Source organism: Pongo pygmaeus, chromosome 7 (assembly GCF_028885625.2).
Source record: "Pongo pygmaeus isolate AG05252 chromosome 7, NHGRI_mPonPyg2-v2.0_pri, whole genome shotgun sequence".
NCBI lineage: Eukaryota > Metazoa > Chordata > Mammalia > Primates > Hominidae > Pongo > Pongo pygmaeus.
The window spans coordinates 86,170,391-86,195,590 of NC_072380.2; the positions used below are offsets into that span (position 1 = coordinate 86,170,391).

The following is a 25,200-nucleotide window of genomic DNA, read 5'->3' on the forward strand; positions in this document are numbered from 1 at the left end:
TAGGACCCTTACAGAGATCTTGCACCAAGAGATAAAAAAATAAAAAATAAAAATGAATTAAAAAAAGGAATTACCACTTTAGAGCTATATTCCACCTTTTCCATTTACCAACAACGTGACTTTTGGGATGTTATTAATATTTAACCTTTCTTGGCCTCATTTTCCTCAGCTATAAAATGGGAAAGTAAAACACATCATACATAGTTTTAAGAATTAAATTAGAGAATGTTTGTTAAAAAGAAAAGCCTACTACAGTGTTCATAATAAGAATCCTTCTTTTGTTACGAATTTTCCAGTTCTGTCATCTTTATAATGAGGGAACTGATGTTTGCAGTGGCTCAGTAATGTGTCCATGGTCATTTGGAGAACTAGTAACAGAGCATCCTCCTAACTCTAAGACATGACTCTCCTACTGTGTCATGCTTTCTCTTTGGAAAAAAAAAATCCGTTAGCAGATTACTGTTTTTTTTAAACTGTGCATTTCTTTTACACAATCTCTGTGGAATTACATTGATATTTTACCTGAATCTTCAAAGTTTCTCTTTCTTGAGACCTCAGAGGTGTCAGACTCAAATCAGCTTGTCTACTTCTTCTCTCTCTCCTCCCACTTTCTTCCATAAACATCTATTGAAACTAATTTGAGCAAGTCATGATTTACGTTCTGGTTATCTGAAGTTGAATGGTAGGATCTCCTTCCTCAGAAAGTCACTCTGGGGAAAACTGGATTGCCATTTGCAGAAGAATGAAACTGGACCCCTAGCTCTCAACCACATACAAAAATCAACTCAAGATGGATGAACAACTTAAGCATAAGATCTGCAATTATAAACATACTAGAAGAAACCTAGGAAAGATTCTTCTGGACATTGGTCTAGGCAAAGAATTTATGACAAAGATCTCAAAAGCACAGGCAATAAAGACAAAAGTAGACAAATGGGATTTAATTACATCAAAAAGCTTCTGCATAGCAAAAGAAATAATCAACGGAGTGAACAGACAACCTGTAGTATATGAGAAAAAATTCGCAAACTATTCATCCAACAGGGGACTAATATTCAGAATGTACAAGGAACTCAAACAACTCAACAACAACAACAGAAACAAATAACCCCATTAAAAAGTGGGAAGAGTGGCTGGGCGCAGTGGCTCACGCCTGTAATCCCAGCACTTTGGAATACCAAGGCAGGTGGATCACGAGGTCAGGAGTTCGAGACCAGCCTGGCCAACATAGTGAAACCCCATCTCTACTAAAGCTACAAAAATTATCCAGGTGTGGTGGCATGTGCCTGTAGTCCCAGCTACTTGAGAGGCTGAGGCAGGAGAATCACTTGAACCAGGGAGGTGGGGGTTGCAGTGAGGCAAGACCATGCCATTGCATGCCAGCCCAGGTGACAGAGTGAGACTCCATCTCAAAAAAAAAAAAAAAAAAAGTGAGAAAAGGACATGAATAGACATTTATAAATACTTTTCAAAAGAACAGATAGAAATTGCCAATAGATATATTAAAACATGCTCAACATCACTAATCATCAGAGAAATGCAAATTAAAGTTGCAATGAGGTTCTTATTTCCAGGAGCCAAGATGGCCGAATAGGAACAGCTCTGGTCTACAGCTCCCAGCGCGAGCGACGCAGAAGACGGGTGATTTCTGCATTTCCATCTGAGGTACCGTGTTCATCTCACTAGGGAGTGCCAGACAGTGGGCGCAGGTCAGTGGGTGAGCGCACCGTGCGCCAGCCGAAGCAGGGGCGAGGCATTGCCTCACTCGGGAAGCGCAAGGGGTCAGGGAGTTCCCCTTCCAGGGGTGACAGACAGCACCTAGAAAATCGGGCCACTCCCACCCGAATACTGTGCTTTTCCGACGGGCTTAGGAAATGGTGCCCCAGGAGAGTATAGCCCGCACCTGGCTCAGAGGGTCCTACGCCCACGGAGTCTCGCTGATTGCTAGCACAGCAGTCTGAGATCAAACAGCAAGTCGGCAGCGAGGCTGGGGGAGGGGCGCCGCCATTGCCCAGGCTCGCTTAGGTAAACAAAGCAGCCTGGAAGCTTGAACTGGGTGGAGCCCACCACAGCTCAAGGAGGCCTGCCTGCCTCTGTAGGCTCCACCTCTGGGGGCAGGGCACAGACAAACAAAAAGACAGCAGTAACCTCTGCAGACTTAAATGTCCCTGTCTGACAGCTGTGAGGAGAGCAGTGGTTCTCCCAGCACGCAGCTGGAGATCTGAGAACGGGCTGACTGCCTCCTCAAGTGGGTCCCTGACCCCTGACCCCCGAGCAGCCTAACTGGGAGGCAACCCCCAGCAGGGGCAGACTGACACCTCACACGGCCGGCCAGGTACTCCAACAGACCTGCAGCTGAGGGTTCTGTCTGTTAGAAGGAAAGCTAACAGAAAGGACATCCACACCAAAAACCCATCTGTACATCACCATCATCAAAGACCAAAAGTAGATAAAACCACAAAGATGGGGAAAAAACAGAGCAGAAAAACTGGAAACTCTAAAAACCAGAGTACCTCTCCTCCTCCAAAGGAACGCAGTTCCTCACCAGCAACGGAACAAAGCTGGACGGAGAATGACTTTGACGAGCTGAGAGAAGAAGGCTTCAGACGATCAAATTACTCCGAGCTACGGGAGGATATTCAAACCAAAGGCAAAGAAGTTGAAAACTTTGAAAAAAATTTAGAAGAATGTATAACTAGAATAACCAATACAGAGAAGTGCTTAAAGAGCTGATGGAGCTGAAAACCAAGGCTCGAGAACTACGTGAAGAATGCAGAAGCCTCAGGAGCCGATGCAATCAAATGGAAGAAAGGGTATCAGCCCTAGAAGATGAAATGAATGAAATGAAGCGAGAAGGGAAGTTTAGAGAAAAAAGAATAAAAAGAAACGAGCAAAGCCTCCAAGAAATGTGGGACTATGTGAAAAGACCAAATCTACGTCTGATTGGTGTACCTGAAAGTGACGGGGAGAATGGAAACAAGTTGGAAAACACTCTGCAGGATATTATCCAGGAGAACTTCCCCAATCTAGCAAGGCAGGCCAACATTCAGATTCAGGAAATACAGAGAACGCCACAGAGAAACTCCTCGAGAAGAGCAACTCCAAGACACATAATTGTCAGATTCACCAAAGTTGAAATGAAGGAAAAAATGTTAAGGGCAGCCAGAGAGAAAGGTCGGGTTACCATCAAAGGGAAGCCCATCAGACTAACAGCGGATCTCTCGGCAGAAACCCTACAAGCCAGAAGAGAGTGGGGGCCAATATTCAACATTCTTAAAGAAAAGAATTTTCAACCCAGAATTTCATATCCTGCCAAACTAAGCTTCATAAGTGAAGGAGAAATAAAATCCTTTACAGACAAGCAAATGCTGAGAGATTTTGTCACCACCAGGCCTGCCCTAAAAGAGCTCCTGAAGGAAGCACTAAACATGGAAAGGCACAACCGGTACCAGCCACTGCAAAATCATACCGAAATGTAAAGACCATCGAGACTAGGAAGAGACTGCATCAACTAATGAGCAAAATATCCAGCTAACATCATAATGACAGGATCAAATGCACACATAACAATATTAACTTTAAATGTAAATGGACTAAATGCTCCAATTAAAAGACACAGACTGGCAAATTGGATAAAGACTCAAGACCCACGGGGGAGGAGCCAAGATGGCCGAATAGGAACAGCTCCGGTCTACAGCTCCCAGCGCGAGCGACGCAGAAGACGGGTGATTTCTGCATTTCCATCTGAGGTACCGTGTTCATCTCACTAGGGAGTGCCAGACAGTGGGCGCAGGTCAGTGGGTGAGTGCACCGTGCGCCAGCCGAAGCAGGGGCGAGGCATTGCCTCACTCGGGAAGCGCAAGGGGTCAGGGAGTTCCCTTTCCAGGGGTGACAGATGGCACCTGGAAAGTCGGGCCACTCCCACCCGAATACTATGTTTTTCCAACAGGCTTAGGAAACGGTGCCCCAGGAGAGTATAGCCCGCACCTGGCTCAGAGGGTCCTATGCCCACGGAGTCTCGCTGATTGCTAGCACAGCAGTCAGAGACCAAACAGCAAGTCGGCAGCGAGGCTGGGGGAGGGGCGCCCGCCATTGCCCAGGCTCGCTTAGGTAAACAAAGCAGCCTGGAAGCTTGAACTGGGTGGAGCCCACCACAGCTCAAGGAGGCCTGCCTGCCTCTGTAGGCTCCACCTCTGGGGGCAGGGCACAGACAAACAAAAAGACAGCAGTAACCTCTGCAGACTTAAATGTCCATGTCTGACAGCTTTGAGGAGAGCAGTGGTTCTCCCAGCACGCAGCTGGAGATCTGAGAACGGGCTGACTGCCTCCTCAAGTGGGTCCCTGACCCCTGACCCCCGAGCAGCCTAACTGGGAGGCACCCCCCAGCAGGGGCAGACTGACACCTCACACGGCCGGCCAGGTACTCCAACAGACCTGCAGCTGAGGGTCCTGTCTGTTAGAAGGAAAACTAGCAGAAAGGACATCCACACCAAAAACCCATCTGTACATCACTATCATCAAAGACCAAAAGTAGATAAAACCACAAAGATGGGGAAAAAACAGAGCAGAAAAACTGGAAACTCTAAAATGCAGAGCACCTCTCCTCCTCCAAAGGAACGCAGTTCCTCACCAGCAACGGAACAAAGCTGGACGGAGAATGACTTTGACGAGCTGAGAGAAGAAGGCTTCAGACAATCAAATTACTCCGAGCTACGGGAGGATATTCAAACCAAAGGCAAAGAAGTTGAAAACTTTGAAAAAAATTCAGAAGAATGTATAACTAGAATAACCAATACAGAGAAGTGCTTAAAGGAGCTGATGGAGCTGAAAACCAAGGCTCGAGAACTACGTGAAGAATGCAGAAGCCTCAGGAGCCGATGCAATCAAATGGAAGAAAGGGTATCAGCCCTGGAAGATGAAGTGAATGAAATGAAGCGAGAAGGGAAGTTTAAAGAAAAAAGAATAAAAAGAAATGAGCAAAGCCTCCAAGAAATGTGGGACTATGTGAAAAGACCAAATCTACGTCTGATTGGTGTACCTGAAAGTGACGGGGAGAATGGAAACAAGTTGGAAAACATTCTGCAGGATATTATCCAGGAGAACTTCCCCAATCTAGCAAGGCAGGCCAACATTCAGATTCAGGAAATACAGAGAACGCCACAGAGATACTCCTCGAGAAGAGCAACTCCAAGACACATAATTGTCAGATTCACCAAAGTTGAAATGAAGGAAAAAATGTTAAGGGCAGCCAGAGAGAAAGGTCGGGTTACCATCAAAGGGAAGCCCATCAGACTAACAGCGGATCTCTCGGCAGAAACCCTACAAGCCAGAAGAGAGTGGGGGCCAATATTCAACATTCTTAAAGAAAAGAATTTTCAACCCAGAATTTCATATCCTGCCAAACTAAGCTTCATAAGTGAAGGAGAAATAAAATACTTTACAGACAAGCAAATGCTAAGAGATTTTGTCACCACCAGGCCTGCCCTAAAAGAGCTCCTGAAGGAAGTGCTAAACATGGAAAGGCACAACCGGTACCAGCCACTGCAAAATCATACCGAATTGTAAAGACCATCGAGACTAGGAAGGGACTGCATCAACTAACGAGCAAAATAACCAGCTAACGTCATAATGACAGGATCAGATTCACACATAACAATATTAACTTTAAATGTAAATGGACTAAATGCTCCAATTAAAAGACACAGACTGGCAAATTGGATAAAGACTCAAGACCCATCAGTGTGCTGTATTCAGGAAACCCATCTCACGTGCAGAGACACACATAGGCTCAAAATAAAAGGATGGAGGAAGATCTACCAAGCAAATGGAAAACAAAAAAAGGCAGGGGTTGCAATCCTAGTCTCTGATAAAACAGACTTTAAACCAACAAAGATCAAAAGAGACAAAGAAGGCCATTACATAATGGTAAAGGGATTAATTCAACAAGAAGAGCTAACTATCCTAAATATATATGCACCCAATACAGGAGCACCCAGATTCATAAAGCAAGTCCTGAGTGACCTACAAAGAGACTTAGACTCCCACACATTAATAATGGGAGACTTTAACACCCCACTGTCAACATTAGACAGATCAACGAGACAGAAAGTCAACAAGGATACCCAGGAATTGAACTCAGCTCTGCACCAAGCGGAACTGATAGACATCTACAGAACTCTCCACCCCAAATCAACAGAATATACATTTTTTTCAGCACCACACCACACCTATTCCAAAATTGACCATATACTTGGAAGTAAAGCTCTCCTCAATAAATGTAAAAGAACAGAAATTGTAACAAACTGTCTCTCAGATCACAGTGCAATCAAGCTAGAACTCAGGATTAAGAATCTCACTCAAAACCGCTCAACTACGTGGAAACTGAACAACCTGCTCCTGAATGACTACTGGGTACATAACGAAATGAAGGCAGAAATAAAGATGTTCTTTGAAACCAACAAGAACCAAGACACACATACCAGAATCTCTGGGATGCATTCAAAGCAGTGTGTAGAGGGAAATTTATAGCACTAAATGCCCACAAGAGAAAGCAGGAAAGATCCAAAATTGACACCCTAACATCACAATTAAAAGAACTAGAAAAGCAAGAGCAAACACATTCAAAAGCTAGCAGAAGGCAAGAAATAACTAAAATCAGAGCAGAACTGAAGGAAATAGAGACACAAAAAACCCTTCAAAAAATAAATGAATCCAGGAGCTGGTTTTTTGAGAGGATCAACAAAATTGATAGACCACTAGCAAGATTAATAAAGAAAAAAAGAGAGAAGAATCAAATAGATGCAATAAAAAATGATAAAGGGGATATCACCACTGATCCCACAGAAATACAAACTACCATCAGAGAATATTACAAACACCTCTACGCAAATAAACTAGAAAATCTAGAAGAAATGGATAAATTCCTCAACACATACACCCTCCCAAGACTAAACCAGGAAGAAGTTGAATCTCTGAATAGACCAATAACAGGAGCTGAAATTGTGGCAATAATCAATAGCTTACCAACCAAAAAAAGTCCAGGACCAGATGGGTTCACAGCCGAATTCTACCAGAGGTACAAGGAGGAGCTGGTACCATTCCTTCTGAAACTATTCCAATCAATAGAAAAAGAGGGAATCCTCCCTAACTCATTTTATGAGGCCAGCATCATCCTGATACCAAAGCCTGGCAGAGACACAACAAAAAAAGAGAATTTTAGACCAATATCCTTGATGAACATTGATGCAAAAATCCTCAATAAAATACTGGCAAACAGAATCCAGCAGCACATCAAAAAGCTTATCCACCATGATCAAGTGGGCTTCATCCCTGGGATGCAAGGCTGGTTCAATATACGCAAATCAATAAATGTAATCCAGCATATAAACAGAACCAAAGACAAAAACCACATGATTATCTCAATAGATGCAGAAAAGGCCTTTGACAAAATTCAACAACCCTTCATGCTAAAAACTCTCAATAAATTAGGAATTGATGGGACGTATCTCAAAATAATAAGAGCTATTTATGACAAACCCACAGCCAATATCATACTGAATGGGCAAAAACTGGAAGCATTCCCTTTGAAAACTGGCACAAGACAGGGATGCCCTCTCTCACCACTTCTATTCAACATAGTGTTGGAAGTTCTGGCCAGGGCAATTAGGCAGGAGAAGGAAATCAAGGGTATTCAATTAGGAAAAGAGGAAGTCAAATTGTCCCTGTTTGCAGATGACATGATAGTATATCTAGAAAACCCCATTGTCTCAGCCCAAAATCTCCTTAAGCTGATAAGAAACTTCAGCAAAGTCTCAGGATACAAAATCAATGTGCAAAAATCACAAGCATTCTTATACATCAATAACAGACAAACAGAGAGCCAAATCATGAGTGAACTCCCATTCACAATTGCTTCAAAGAGAATAAAATACCTAGGAATCCAACTTACAAGGGATGTGAAAGACCTCTTCAAGGAGAACTACAAACCACTGCTCAAGGAAATAAAAGAGGATACAAACAAATGGAAGAACATTCCATGCTCATGGGTAGGAAGAATCAATATCATGAAAATGGCCATCCTTCCCAAGGTAATTTACAGATTCAATGCCATCCCCATTAAGCTACCAATGACTTTCTTCACAGAATTGGAAAAAACTACTTTAAAGTTCATATGGAACCAAAAAAGAGCCCGCATCGCCAAGTCAATCCTAAGCCAAAAGAACAAAGCTGGAGGCATCACACTACCTGACTTCAAACTATACTACAAGGCTACAGTAACCAAAACAGCATGGTACTGGTACCAAAACAGAGATATAGATCAATGGAACAGAACAGAGCCGTCAGAAATAATGCCACATATCTACAACTATCTGATCTTTGACAAACCTGACAAAAACAAGAAATGGGGAAAGGATTCCCTATTTAATAAATGGTGCTGGGAAAACTGGCTAGCCATATGTAGAAAGCTGAAACTGGATCCCTTCCTTACACCTTATACAAAAATCAATTCAAGATGGATTAAAGACTTAAATGTTAGACCTAAAACCATAAAAACCCTAGAAGAAAACCTAGGCATTACCATTCAGGACATAGGCATGGGCAAGGACTTCATGTCTAAAACACCAAAAGCAATGGCAACAAAAGCCACAATTGACAAATGGGATCTAATTAAACTCAAGAGCCTCTGCACAGCAAAAGAAACTACCATCAGAGTGAACAGGCAACCTACAAAATGGGAGAAAATTTTCACAACCTACTCATCTGACAAAAGGCTAATATCCAGAATCTACAATGAACTCCAACAAATTTACAAGAAAAAAACAAACAACCCCATCAAAAAGTGGGCGAAGGACATGAACAGACACTTCTCAAAAGAAGACATTTATGCAGCCAAAAAACACATGAAAAAATGCTCACCATCACTGGCCATCAGAGAAATGCAAATCAAAACCACAATGAGATACCATCTCACACCAGTTAGAATGGCAATCATTAAAAAGTCAGGAAACAACAGGTGCTGGAGAGGATGTGGAGAAATAGGAACACTTTTACACTGTTGGTGGGACTGTAAACTAGTTCAACCCTTGTGGAAGTCAGTGTGGCGATTCCTCAGGGATCTAGAACTAGAAATTCCATTCGACCCAGCCATCCCATTACTGGCTATATATCCAAAGGACTATAAATCATGCTGCTATAAAGACACATGCACACGTATGTTTATTGCGGCATTATTCACAATAGCAAAGACTTGGAACCAACCCAAATGTCCAACAATGATAGACTGGATTAAGAAAATGTGGCACATATACACCATGGAATACTATGCAGCCATAAAAAATGATGAGTTCATGTCCTTTATAGGGACATGGATGAAATTGGAAATCATCATTCTCAGTAAACTATCGCAAGAACAAAAAACCAAACACCGCATATTCTCACTCATAGGTGGGAATTGAACAATGAGAACACATGGACACAGGAAGGGGAACATCACACTTCGGGGACTGTTGTGGGGTGGGGGGAGAGGGGAGGGATAGCATTGGGAGATATACCTAATGCTAGATGACGAGTTGGTGGGTGCAGCGCACCAGCATGGCACATGTATACATATGTAACTTACCTGCACATTGCGCACATGTACCATAAAACCTAAAGTATAATAATAATAATAATAATAATAAAAGAAAAAAAATAAAAAAATAAATAAATAAATTAAAAAAAAAAAAAGTTGCAATGAGATGTCATCTTACCCCAGCCAGAATGGCTATTACTAAAAAGACAAAAAGTAACAGATAGTTAGCAAGAATATGGAGAAAAGAGAACTCATCCACTTTTGGTGGGAATGTAAATTAGTATAGTCTCTATGGAAAGCAATATGGAGATTTATCAAAGAACTAAAAATAGAACCACCATTCCATCTAGCAATTTCACTACTAGGTATCTACTCAAGGGAAAAGAAATCAATATATCAAAAAGATACCTGCACTCATATGTTTATTGCACTAGTCACAATAGCAAAGATATGGAATTTACCAAGTGTCCATCAACAGACGAATGGGTAAATAAAATGTGGTATATTTACACAATGGAATACTATTAAGCCATTAAAAAAATGAAATCATGTATTTTTCAGCAACATGGATGGAACTGGAGGCCATTATCTTAACTGAAACAAACCAGGCACAGAAAGTCAAATATTGCATGTTCCCACTCGTAAGTGGGTGCTAAAAAATGTGTACACATGTACTACAGAGTGGAATGATAGTGAAGAGTTGGAAGGGTGAGGGGGTGGATGATGTAAAATTAGTTAATGGGTATATGTTACTTGGGTGATGGGCACCCTAAAAGCCCTGACTTGACCACTACACAACCTATGCAGGTAATGAGACTGCACATGTACCTGGTAAATCAGTATAAATAAATAAAAAAAAAAGTCACTCCGTTCTGGGAAAGACAGTTATAGGAACAAAATTTATAATAAAATTACATGTAATTTTATTGTAAATTGATTACAGGTATGAGCCATTGCCATACATTTACATTTGGCATTGTACATACATTACATTTTACATTGTACATACATTACATTTGGCATTGTACATACATTACATTTTACATTGTAAATTTATTGTAAAAAGGTATATGTAAATAACATATAGTTTTACTAGCAATAGAACTATATGTTATTGGTTTAAACTATATAGTTACTAAATAACTGTGGCAGGAAAACTGGGATAAGGTTTTTTTTTTGAGACAAGATCTTGCTCTGTCACCCAGATTGGAGTGCAGTGGTGCAGTCATAGCTCACTGCAGCCTCAAACTCCTGGGCTGAAGTCATCGTCTAGTCACAGCCTCCTGAGTAGCAAGGACTACAGGCACAGATCACCATGCCCAGCTAATTTTTGTATTTTTAGTAGAGACAGGTTTTCATCATGTTAGCCAGGCTGGTCTCAAACTCCTGACCTCAGGCCATCTGCCTGCCTCGGCCTCCCAAAGTGCCTCCCAAAGTGCTGAGATTACAGGTGCGAGCCACCGCACCTGGCCCTAATTTTAAATTTAATTTTATTTTAATTAAAAAATAGAGATAAGGTCTCACCATCTTGCCCAGGCTGGTCTTGAACTCCTGGGCTCAAGCAATCCTCCTGCCTCAGCTTCCCAGAGTGCTCGGATTACAGGTGTGAGCCATTGCTCCTGGCCATTTTAAAATTTTTTTTGTAGAGACAGGGTCTCACTATGTTGCCCAGGCTGGTCAGACAAGCCTTCAGTAGAATATTTTATTAGAGTCTTGAATCTGAGAACATCAGAGGGTGAGGGGAAAAACATTCCCTGGAGAGGAAACAGCATATACAAACACATCTAGTCATGAAAGAGTATGGTTTATTTGGAGAGTAGTTTTTTTGTAGTTGGAGCAGAATGTGCTTGTGGGGAATTGCTGGAGATGAGCCTGGAAAAGGGGGCAGTGTGAGCATGTAAGTCATGCGCAAAATATTGGCCTGTATCCTATAGTCAGTGGGCAGGGATGACCCACTGAGATTTCCATTTTTACAGATAACTAGCATCCATATGGCAGGAGGTGGGGGTAGGCTGAGGCAGGAAACTTGGGTGGAAGGAAGAGCATCCAGGAGGCTCTGTGAGAGACCATGAGGGCTGAACGAGACGGTGGCCAGGGAGTAGCAGGGAGGAGATGAAAGAGAGATTTTTGGGAGACAGAATAGGCAGGATACACTGATTTAATGTGGCAGGCAAGGATTAGGTAAAATCAAGACCCTCTTGGGCTGGGTGCCTGTAATCCCAGCACTTTGGGAGGCTGAGGCTAGGAGTTTGGGGCCAGCCTGGGCAAGGAGGTGAAACCCCATCTCTGAAAAAAAAAAAAATTAGCTGGGTGTGGTGGTACCAGCCTTTAGTCCAGCTACTTGGGACTGAGGTGGGAGGATCACTTGCGCCCAGGAGGTCTTGGCTAGCTGTGATCCACCACTGCACTCCCTGACTTAAAGAAAAAAAAAGAAAAAAAAAAGCACCACACTTGAGGGTCAGTGACTGGATGTATGGAAGTGCCATTATCTGAGATGATGTGTACAAAAGAACAGGCAGGTTTTTTTATTTAAAGGGAAACATAATGAGTTCTGGCTTGGGCATGTTAAGCTCAAGGTAATTTTGGAACATTCAAATAAACATGGCCATCTGGCAGCTGAGTATGTGGGCCCAGAACTTAGGACTTTCTGATTTAAGAAGCATTGACGTATCAAGAGACCCTTGAAATTTGGGAGTCAAATTTGCAAGTACCATACATATCTATGTTTAAAATAATTTTCCTTTTGGTTGTTATAAAAGTTATACATCTTTATGATATGATATTTAGAAAATATGGACAAGCAATTATAAAGTAAAAGTTACCCATAATCTCACCAGTTTTTACACACACACACACACACACACACATATATATATATCTGTTTCTCTCAAACACACATTTATGAATCAATGGATGGATATTTCAAAGCATCTTAAATTTAATAAGCCTGGGCTGGGCACGGTAGCTCATGCCTGCAATCCCAGCACTTTGTGAGGCCAAGGCAGGTGGGTTGCTTGACATCAGGAGTTTGAGAACAGCCTGGGAAACATGGTAAAATGCCGTCTCTACCAAAAATACAAAAATTAGCTGGGTCTGGTGGTGCATGCCTGTGGTCCCAGATACTTGAGAGGCTGAGGTGGGAGGATCACTGGAGCTTGGGCAGTGGAGGCTGCAGTGAGCTGTGATTGCACCACTGCACTCCAGCCTGGGCAACAGAGCAAGATCCTGTTTAAAAAAAAATTCATAAGCCTGTAAGTTCTGTTACTGGGATTTTGCTGCTGTTACTAAGTACCATAAACTGAATACCTTAGAAAAACATAAATTTATCATGTAACAGCTCTGAAGTCCAGAAGTCTGAAACCAAGATAACGAGGCCATGCTCCCTCTGCAGGAGCTAGGCATGGATCTGTTCCAGGCCTCTCTCCTAGTTTCTGGTGGCCTAAGGCATGTCTTGCCTTGTAGATGGTCATCTTCTTCCTGGGTCCTTTCACTGTGGTCTTCCCTCCTATGTTTGTCTATCTCAGTGTCCAAATTTCCCCTTCTTAATAAGGACACTTGGATATTGGACTAGGGCCCACCCTAATGACCTCATTTTAACTTGATTATCTGCAAAGATCCTGTTTCTAAATAAGGTCATGTTCACAGGCACTGGAGGTTAGGGCTTCAACATATCTTTTCGGGGGACACAATTCAATGTACAATACCATCTGAGGCTCAGATCCTGCCCCCTGCGTAGCAGCCAGGAAAACTAGACTGGACCATGAGTGAGCTGCATGGATACCTTTTGGGAAGAGGAGAGGAGAGCCTAAGAAGGGATTCTGTTCTCCCTCGCCCTGCCTCAGTTCCCTCTTGCCTTCTTCAATGTGGGCAAAGCTTCAAGCTAACTTCCTAAGAAAAGAATGGAAGTGTCCGTTCCAAGATGGCTGAATAGGAACAGCTCCGGTCTGCAGCTCCCAGCGTGATTGACACAGAAGACGGGTGTTTTCTGCACTTCCAACTGAGGTACCTGGTTCGTCTCACTGGGACTAGTTGGACAGTGGGTGCAGCCCACGGAGGGCAAGCTGAAGCAGCGTGGGGCATTGCCTCACCCAGGAAGTGCAAGGGGTCAGGGGATTTCCCTTTCCTAGCCAAAGGAAGCTTTGACAGACTGTACCAGGAAAATCGGGACACTCCTACCTTAACACTGTGCTTTTCCAATGCTCTTAGCAAACAGCACACCAGGAGATTGTATCGCATGCCTGGCTCAGTGGGTCCCATGCCCACAGAGCCTTGCTCACTGCTAGCACAGCAGTCCAAGATTGAAATGCAAGGCAGCAGCCTGGCTTGGGAAGGGGCGTCTGCCATTGCTGAGGCTTGAGTAGGTAAACAAAGAGGCCGGGAAGATCGAACTGGGTGGAGCCCACTACAGCTCAACGAGGCCTGCCTGCCTCTGTAGACTCCACCTCTGGGGGCAGGGTATAGCTGAACAAAAGGCAGCAGAAACTTCTGCAGACTTAAAGGTCCCTGTCTGACAGCTCTGAAGAGAGCAGTGGTTCTCCCAGCATGGTGTTTGAGCTCTGAGATTGGACAGACTGTCTCCTCAAGTAGGTCCCTGACCCCTGTGTAGCCTAACTCAGAGACACCTCCCAGTAGGGGCTGACTGACACCTCATACAGCCGGTGCCCCTCTGAGATGAAGCTTCCAGAGGAAGGATAAGGCAGCAATATTTGCTGATCTGCAATATTTACTGTTCTGCAATATTTACTGTTCTGCAGCCTCCACTGGTGATACCCAGGCAAACAGGGCCTGGAGTGGACCTCCAGCGAACTCCAACAGACCTGCAACTGAGGGTCCTGACTCTTAGAAGGAAAGCTAACAAACAGAAAGGAATAGCATCAACATCAACAAAAAGGGCATCCACACCAAAACCCCATTTGGTGTGGTCACCATCATCAAAGACCAAAGGTAGATAAAACCACAAAGATGGGGAGAAACCAGAGCAGAAAAGCTGAAAATTCTAAAAACCAGAGTGTCTCTTCTCCAAAGGATCACAGCTCCTCGCCAGCAATGGAACAAAGCTGGATGGAGAATGACTTTGATGAGTTGACAGAAGAAGGCTTTAGAAGGTCAGTAATAACAAACTTCTCTGAGCTAAAGGAGGATGTTCGAACCCATCACAAGGAAGCTAAAAACCTTGAAAAAAGATTAGATGAATGGCTAACTAGAATAAACAGTGTAGAGAAGACCTTAAATGACCTGATGGAGATGCAAACCGTGGCACGAGAACTACGTGACACATGCAGAAGCTTCAGTAGCCAATTTGATCAAGTGGAAGAAAGGGTATCAGTGATTGAAGACCAGATTAGTGAAATGAAGTGAGAAGAGAAGTTTAGAGAAAAAAGAGTAATAAGAAATGAACAAAGCCTCCAAGAAACATGATACTATGTGAAAAGACCAAATCTACATTTGATTGGTGTACCTGAAAGTGATGGGGAGAATGGAACCAAGCTGGAAAACACTCTTCAGGATATTATCCAGGAGAACTTCCCCAATCTAGCAAGGCAGGCCAACATTCAAATTCAGGAAATACAGAGAACACCACAAGGTACTCCTCGAGAAGAGCAACTCCAAGACAGATAATTGTCAGATTCACCAAGGTTGAAATGGGGGAAAAAATGTTAAGGGCAGCCAGACAGAAAGGTCAGGTTACCCACAAAGGGAAACCCATCAGACTAACAGCGGGTCTCTCGGCAGAAACTCTACAAGCCAGAAGAGAGTGGGGGCCAATATTCACCATTCTTAAAGAAAAGAATTTTCAACCCAGAATTTCATATCCAGCCAAACTAAGCTTCATAAGTGAAGGAGAAATAAAATCCTTTACAGACAAGCAAATGCTGAGAGATTTTGTCACCACCAGGCCTGCCTTACAAGAGCTCCTGAAGGAAGCACTAAACATGGAAAGGAACAATCGGTACCAGCCACTGCAAAAATATGCCAAATTGTAAAGACTACTGATGCTAGGAAGAAACTGCATAAATTAATGAGCAAAATAACCAGCTAACATCATAATGACAGGATCAAATTCACACATAACAATATTAACCTTAAATCTAAATGGGCTAAATACCCCAATTAAAAGACACAGACTGGCAAGTTGGATAAAGAGTCAAGACCTATCAGTGTGCTGTATTCAGGAGACCCATCTCACATGCGGAGACACATATAGGCTCAAAATAAAGGGATGGAGGAAGATCTACCAAGCAAATGGAAAGCAAAAAAAAAAAAAAAAAGCAGGGGTTGCAATCCTAGTCTCTGATAAAACAGACTTTAAACCAACAAAGATCAAAAGAAACAAAGAAGACAATTACATAAAGGTAAAGGGATCAATTCAACAAGAAGAGCTAACTATCCTAAATATATATGCACCCAATACAGGAACACCCAGATTCATAAAGCAAGTCCTTAGAAACCTACAAAGAGACTTAGACTCCCACACAATAATAATGGGATACTTTAACACTCCACTGTCAATATTAGATCAATGAGACAGAAGGTTAACAAGGATATCCAGGACTTGAACTCAGTTCTGCATGAAGCAGACCTAATAGACATCTACAGAACTCTCCACCCCAAATCAACAGAATGTACATTCTCCTCAGCACCACACTGCACTTATTCCAAAATTGACCACATAGTTGGAAGTAAAGCACTCCTCAGCAAATGTAAAAGAACAGAAATCACAACAAACTGTCTTTCAGACCACAGTGCAATCAAATTAGAACTCAGGATTAAGAAACTCACTAAAAATTACACAACTACATGGAAACTGAACAACCTGCTCCTGAGTGACTACTGGGTACATAACGAAATGAAGGCAGAAATAAAGATATTCTTTGAAACCAATGAGAACAAAGACATAACGTACCAGAATCTCTGGGACACATTTAAAGCAGTGTGTAGAGGGAAATTTATAGCACTAAATGCCCACAAGAGAAAGCAGGAAAGATCTAAAATCGACACCCTAACATCACAATTAAAAGAACTAGAGAAGCAAGAGCAAACACATTCAAAAGCTAGCAGAAGGAAAGAAATAACTAAGATCAGAGCAGAATTGAACGAGATAGAGACAAAAAAACCCTTCAAAAAATCAATGAATCCAGGAGCTGATTTTTTGAAAAGATTAACAAAATAGATAGACTGCTAGCAAGACTAATAAAGAAGAAAAGAGAGAAGAATCAAATAGACACCATAAAAAATGATAAAGGGGATATCACCACTGATCCCACAGAAATACAAACTACCATCAGAGAATAGTATAAACACCTCTACGCAAATAAACTAGAAAATTTAGAAGAAATGGATAAATTCCTGGACACATACACCCTCCCAAGACTAAACCAGGAAGAATTTGAATCCCTGAATAGACCAATAACAAGTTCTGAAATTGAGGCAATAATTAATAGCCTACCACCCAAAAAAAGTCCAGGACCAGACAGATTCACAGCCAAATTCTACCAGAGGTACAAAGAGGAGCTGGTACCATTCCTTCTGAAACTATTCCAATCAATAGAAAAGGAGGGAATCCTCCCTAACTCATTTTATGAGGCCAGCATCATCCTGATACCAAAGCCTGGCAGAGACACAACAAAAAAAGAGAATTTTAGACCAATATTCCTAATGAACATTGATGAGAAAATCCTCAATAAAATACTGGCAAACCGAATCCAGCAACACATCAAAAAGCTTATGCACCAAGATCAAGTTGGCTTCATCCTTGGGATGCAAGGCTGGTTCAACATACACAAATCAATATACGTAATCCATCACATAAACAAAATCAAAGACAAAAATCACACAATTGTGTCACTAGATGCAGAAAAGGCCTTCGACAAAATTCAACAGCCTTTCATGCTACAAACTCTCAATAAACTAGGTATTGATGGAACGTATCTCAAAATAATAAGAGCTATTTATGACAAACCAACAGCCAATATCATACTGAATGGGCAAAAACTGGAAGCATTCCCTTTGAAAACTGGCACAAGACAGGGATGCTCTCTCTCACCACTCCTACTCAACATAGTGTTGGAAGTTCTGGCCAGGACAATCAGGCAAGAGAAAGAAATAAAGGGTATTCAATTAGGAAAAGAGGAAGTCAAATTGTCCCTGTTTGCAGATGACATGATTGTATATTTGGAAAACCCCATCGTCTCAGCCCAAAATCTCCTTAAGCTGATAAGCAACTTCAGCAAAGCCTCAGGATATAAAATAATGTGCAAAAATCACAAGCATTCCTATACACCAATAACAGACAAACAGAGAGCCAAATCATGAATGAACTCCCATTCACAATTGCTACAAAGAGAATAAAACACCTAGGAATCCAGCTTACAAGGGTTGTGAAGGACCTCTTCAAGGAGAATTACAAACCACTGCTCAACGAAATAAAAGAGGACACAAACAAATGGAAGAACATTCCATGCTCATGGATGGGAGGAATCAATATTGTGAAAATGGCCATACTTCCCAAGGTAATTTATAGATTCAATGCCATCCTCATCAAGCTACCAATGACTTTCTTCACAGAATTGGAAAAACTACTTTAAAGTTCGTATGGAACCAAAAAAGACCCCACATTGCCACGACAATCCTAAACCAAAAGAGCAAAGCTGGAGGCATCATGCTACCTGACTTCAAACTATACTACAAGGCTACAGTAACCAAAACAGCATGGTACTGCTACCAAAACAGAGATATAGACCAATGGAATAGAACAGAGACCTCAGAAATAACACCACACATCTACAATCATTTGATCTTTGACAAACCTGAGAAAAACAAGCAATGGGGAAAGGATTCCCTATTTAATAAATGGTGCTGGGAAAACTGGCTAGCCATATGTAGAAAGCTGAAACTGGATCCCTTCCTTAAATCTTATACAAAAATTAATTCAAGATGGATTAAAGACTTAAATGTTAGACCTAAAACCATAAAAGCCCTATAAGAAAACCTAGGCAATGTGATTCAGGACATAGGCATGGGTGAGGACTTTATGACTAAAACACCAAAAACAATGTCAACAAAAGCCAAAATAGACAAATGGGATCTGATTAAACTCAAGAGCTTCTGCATAACAAAAGAAACTGTCATCAGATTGAACAGGCAACCTATAGAATGGGAGAAAATTTTTGCAATCTACCCATCTGACAAAGGGCTGATATCCAGAATCTACAAAGAACTTAAACAAATTTACAAGAAAAAATCAAACAACCCCATCAAAAAGTGGGCAAAAGATATGAACAGACACTTCTCAAAAGAAGACATTTATGCAGCCAAGAGACACATGAAAAAATGCTCATTATCACTGGTCATCAGAGAAATGAAAATCAAAACCACAGTGAGATACCATCTCACACCGGTTAGAAAGGCGATCATTAAAAAGTCAAGAAACAATAGGTGCTGCAGAGGATGTGGATAAATAGGAATGCTTTTACACTGTTGGTGGGAGTATAAACCAGTTCAACCATTGTGGAAGACATTGTGGCAATTCCTCAAGGATCTAGAACTAGAAATACCATTTGACCCAGCCATCCCATTACTGGGTATGTACCCAAAGGGTTATAAATCATGCTACTATGAAGACACATGCACACGTATGTTTATTGTGGCACTATTCACAACAGCAAAGACTTGGAACCAACCCAAATGTCCATCAATGATAGACTGGATTAAGAAAATGTGGCACATATACACCATGGAATACTATGCAGCCATAAAAAAGGATGAGTTCATGTCCTTTGTAGGGACATGGATGAAGCTGGAAACCATCATTCTGAGCAAACTATTGTAAGGACAGAAAACCAAACACCGCAGATTCTCACTCATAGATGGGAATTGAACAATGAGAACACTTGGACACAGGGTGGAGAACATCACACACCAGGGCCTGTCATGGGGTGGGGGGCTGGAGGAGGGATAGCATTAGGAGAAATACCTAATGTAAATGACTAATTAATTGGTGCAGCAAACCAACATGGCACATGTATACATATGTAACAAATCTGCACACTGTGCACATGGACCCTAGAACTTAAAGTATAATTTAAAAAAAAAAGAAAAGAATGGAAGGTATGAGCAAGATATGAGCTTTCTTGGCAGGCATGGTGGCTCACATCTGTAATCCCAGCACTTTAGGAGGCGGAGGCAGGCAGATCACTTGAGGTCAGGAGTTCCAGACCAGCCTGGCGTACATGGTGAAACCCAGTCTGTACTAAAAATACAAAAGTAGGCAGGTGTGGTAGCACAAGTTTGTACTCCCAGCTACCACCCGGGAGGCTGAGGCAGGAGAATCACTTGAATGAAGGCAGAGGTTGCAGTGAGCCAAGATCCCACCACTGCACTCCAGCCTGGGCTACACAGTGAGACTCCAGTCTCAAAAAAAGAAAAACCAAAAAAAAAAAAGATAGCTTTCTAAGACAGACAAAACAATTGAAAAACAAAAAAAAAGGGGTCTATCCAACAGAAGAGGTTAGAACTCTTTCCACCTACCTGAACTGCTAAGTGTTAGGACAGTCTCCCTTAATAGAAATCTAGGGTTTTTTCTTTTTTTCTTTTTTCTTTTTTTTTGAGATGGGGTCTCGCCCTGTCGCCCAGGCTGAAGTGCAATGGCGCAATCTCAGCTCACCGCAACCTCTGCCTCCCAGGTTCAAGAGATTCTCCTGCCCCAGCCTCTCCAGTAGCTGGGATTACAGGTGCACGCCACCATGACCAACAAATTTTTTTGTATGTTTAATAGAGATGGAGTTTCCCCATGTTGGCCAGGCTGGTCTCGAACTCCTCACCTCATGATCAGCCCACCTTGGCCTCCCAAAGTGCTGGGATTACAGGCGTGAGCCACTGCGCCTGGTTTAGTGGTTCTTCTTAATTTCTTTCTCAAATCCTCAAGTCTCATCCATCTTCCTCTCCTGCCCCTTACACAAAGTTGACAGAGTTGGCTTTATGACCAGAGTCCAGGGCCCCATATACAGAAGGGCCCCGTGCTTGGGGTTTAATGCCCTGTGATCATAGTCTTGAAATTCTTAATAATTTTATCTTTGAGTGTGTGTTTTGTGTAAGTGAAATCTAATGAGATGATGGAGTATGAACCCACCTTCCCTGGACTGGTTCTTGGTTCCCGCTGCCCACTTCCCTGCTGGCACCCTGGGATCCCCTCCCCTCTTCTGTCCAGTGCAACCTGCTACTCTCTGCTCCTGGTTAAATCCTGGCTACAGGGAGGGTCAGGATCCAGTGTGGGTGCTCTGCAGTATCTTGGGTGGGCATGACAGTGGCTGCCCTACCTGGGCTGGCAGCACCACAGCCCTGTTCAGCAGCTGACTAGTTGGGCACACCATCCCCTGCCCCACCCCAAAACAGGTAGTGTGTGGAGGTATTGCATGGAGGTTGCAGTGCATTGAGAGTCACTGTTGACTCTCAACAGTGGGAAGACCTGTGGGAAAGAAAGGTACTCGCTTGGACTTCCTGCCTCTCACTGGGGCATGGGGCATCTGGCAACGTGGAAGGAGGACCTTGACAGGCAACTCTCAGGCCCAAGCTTGCACAGGAGCCCCCAGTCGTGGAGGAGCCCCTGGGTGTTTCTGCACTCACCTATGCTGCTTGCTGAGGGGGCATTCCCTCAGGCTGTTCCATGTCTTGGGGACCTTCTCTTTTTCCGTTCAAACTTCCTGCCTCTGGCTTGTGTTGGTTTCCTCTGGCCAGCTCGAGGCACCCTCTGGGGATGAGCAGGGAAAGACAAATTATGTAATCTCCGTGATTCTACCTTGAAGTTAAATGCTTTAATATTTGCATTTAAAATTGGCATTGTATTATAAAAAGATGAATAGTGAAATTCATACAAATAGTTTAAAATGTTCTCTTTATTACAAATGATATTAAATTGCAATAAAAACATTATGGTAAGTCTAGAGAGAGAAACACACAGAAGAAAGGAAAAAGTTTTATGTTCTAGTAACTTTAACAGGTTTCCCCCATCTTTTGAATAAGCAGCCTCATATCGTCATTTTGTGCTGGGCCTTGCAAATTATGTATTTAATTATGTAATGATGTATTGCATTACTTTTCATGGCAAAAACTGCAATTACTTTTACACCAACCTAATAGTTGATCCTGAAGCTGGGTACTGAGAATTAGGTGCTAGGAGCCAGATTCAAAAATATCCAAAGCAAAACCCCTGTCCTCATGGAGATTATAGACTAGTGGAGAAAACAAGATCCTAATGAAGTAATAAAATAAAAAAAAGCAGAAAAATGAAATATGATTCAATTTGTGACAAATACTCTCAAAGAAACAAGCAAGTTAATGAGATAGAGCCTATTATTATTATATTATTATATAATATATACGTATATGACTAATATATTAATGCATTAATATTCACAAGGTATGAATATGTTATTATTCACAAGATGCCATTGGAAGGAGGGTCTAGAAGGGAGAAGGAATAATATTAAATGTTATAAGTAACATTTAATGGTAATAATATTTAATAAGTGCTATGTCCTTATTAAATATTAATAAAAATTTTTTATTATATAATATAATAAAAATTATTATATAATATTTTATATATATATAAAATATATATATATAATTTATTATTATATAATAAAAAAATAAAAATAAGGCATTGTTCTTAGCACTTAACATGTATTAACTGGTATAGCCCTTGTAATAATCCTATGAGATACGTGTTATCACCCACCAGCATTTTACTGAGGCATAGAAAAATTAAGTGACTGGCCCAAAGTTACACACCAAGTAGAGGAGCTGGGATTCAAACCCAAGCCGTCTGGCCCCAGAGCCATCACTCTTACAAAGATGTTATCTTTATCCTTACTGCATCTTTCCCATTGCATGTTGTATTTGCAATGGTTTCTTCTTATCATTCTGGGGGTCTTTTTTTGGTTTTTAAAAATTTTAATTTTAATTTAATTTAATTAATTTATTTATTTTGAGACAAGGTCTCCCTGTCACCCAGGCTGGAGTGAAGTGGCACGAACACAGCTCACTGTAGTATCTACCTACTGGGATCAAGTGATCCTCCCACCCCAGCCTCTCGAGTAACTGGGATTATAGGCACAAGCACCACACCCATCTTTCTTTTTTATATTTTGTACAGATAAGGCTCCACCATGTTGCCCAGGCTGGTCTTGAACTTCTGAGCTCAAGGGATCTACCCTCTTTGGCTTCCCAAAATGTTGTGATTACAGGCGTGAGCCACCGCTCACAGCTGGAATGGTTTCTTAAATATCTATATCTCCAATAGACTTTAGCTCTTCAAGAGAAGGGACAGAGTTGTACTACCATTGTCTTCCCAGGCCCTGTTGGGTAGTAGGCTTTCAATAAGTAGCTGTTGAACTGTTAAATTTTGAATTGGATTGGCCTTGAATGAAAGATCATAAGATTATGAAGACATGATCACTTTACTGAGCTCAAGAAACACCTCAGGTATCAACTCCTTTAGTAAGGATACACCCGGCTAGGTGTGGTGGCTCATGTCTGTAATCCCAGCACTTTGGAAGGCCGAGGCAGGCAGATCACCTGAGGTTAGGAGTTCAATACCAGCTTGGCCAACATAGAGAAACTCTATCTCTACTAAAAATACAAAAATTCGCCAGGCATAGTGGTGGGTGTCTGTAATCCCAGCTACTGGGAGGCTGAGGCAGGAGAATGGCGTGAACCCAGGAGGCGGAGCTTGCAGTGAGCCGAGATTGCGCCACTGCACTCCAGCTTGGGCAACAGAGCGAGACTCTGCCTCAAAAAAAAAAAAAAAAAAAAAAGATACACCCTTTATCTGCTTTAAAGAAAGAGCAAAAAGAAAAGGAAAAACAGCCGGGCGCAGTGGCTCATGCCTATAATCCCAGCACTTTGAAAGGCCAAGGCGGGCGGATCGCCTGAAGTCGGGAGTTTGAGACCAGCCTAGTCAACATGATGAAACCCCGTCTCTACTAAAAATACAAAAATTAATCGGGCGTGGTGGCAGGCGCCTGTAATCTCAGCTACTCAGGAAGCCGAGGCAGGAGAATCTCTTGAACCCGTGAGGCAGAGGTTGCAGTGAGCTGAGATCACGCCATTGTACTCCAGCCTGGGCAACAGAGTGAGACTCCATCTCAAAACAAACAAACAAACAAAAGCAGAAAAAGGATACACCCAGAAGTAAATAAATGAATGCTTATTTGTGAGACTAGAAGTATACATGCAGACATTATTTACTTACTTCTGAGAATAATATTATGGTTTTTGATTTAACTATTTATATTAAAAATATTTTTGGCCACTGTTTCTTTTGTTTGAGATTCAAAACATACATTTCTATCTTTACCCCACCACATTCACTACTTTGTTCTGACTGGAACAGTAGGATGTGGATTTTCCTGCACTTTTGACTCTGTGCTCCACAGCTTGTGTGGGGCCAGGCCCATGGCTATGCACTTAAACAGAAGCTAACTTGAGCTTCTCCGTGGTGTAATTGGGAGGAGCTTCAGTATTCTGGCTGCCTCCAAAATATCTCATCTGTCTTTGGCAAGATTGTTCTCTATTATACCCAGCTTAATGTGCATCAATATCTCTGAAAACTAGTTTACAATGCACATATGTAACTTGATCTGAAGCATATTAGCACTAGCTTGTTCATCGTTTATTAATTATTGAGACCAGCAGGTCTTAATAGTTTGTGTCCCCTAAGGGATAAGGTAGGGGCAGGTGTACAGAGAGGCTCTAGGGGCGGAGAAAGGAAGCCACAGGAGAACAGCAGCCAGGGTATAAAAGGTTCATTACTTTTCTACAGTTTTGCTTGGGACTGCCTCTGTCAGTAGTTAAGTGTATGCCATAAAGTTATACTCCATGCTACCAAGAAAAAAATCACCTAACCGTGACCAATAACGTTTTGTATTTTATATTTTGTTTGCAGAGACTGTGAATACAACAGTATCATTCTCCTTCAAGGGAATAAAATTTTCTAAGGTATTGTTCAATATTTATTTTGTACTGTCTAACCTTTAGCAGTAATAGACATGTTAAGCATTTGAAACAAGCAATTCACAACTTCTTCTTCTTTTTTTTTTTTTTTTTTAAATGGGATCTCAGTCTGTCACCCAGGCTGGAGTGCAGTGGCACGATCTCTGCTCACTGCAACCTCCACCCGCCAACCCCACCCCAAGCAATCCTCCTGCCTTACTTAGCCTCCTGACTAGCTGGGACTACATGTACACGCCACAATGCCAGCTAATGTTTTGTACTTTTGGAAGAGACGCGGTTTCACCATGTTGCCCAGGTTGGTCTTGAACTCCTGAGCTCAAGTGATCCACTCCGCTTAGCCTCCCAAAGTGCTGGGATTACAAGTATGGGCAGTTGTGCCCAGCTGACAATTTCATGAATAGCAATTCAAGATTAAGATGTTCAGGGTTTTTTCTTTTACTTTTATTTAGAATTAGCTTTTTTTTTTTTTTAACTGAGTCTTGCTCTGTTGCCCAGGCTGGAGTGAAGTGTGTTCTGGGCTCACTGCAACTTCCGCCTCCCAGGTTCAGGTGATTCTGTGCCTCAGGCACCCGAGCAGCTGGGATTACAGGCACATGCCACCATGCCCAGCTAATTTT

The 25,200-nt window shown here is 42.1% G+C and overlaps 1 protein-coding gene across 1 annotated transcript in view; it reads left to right on the forward strand.

Annotated features, from left to right (window-relative positions):
• Positions 1-25,200, forward strand: part of LY96 (lymphocyte antigen 96) — a 45,809-nt gene that overhangs the window by 19,007 nt on the left and 1,602 nt on the right. Inside the window, exon 4 of the mRNA XM_054499603.2 lies at positions 24,516-24,568. Coding sequence (XP_054355578.1) covers positions 24,516-24,568 — 53 coding nt within the window. The remainder of the gene's footprint in view (positions 1-24,515; positions 24,569-25,200) is intronic.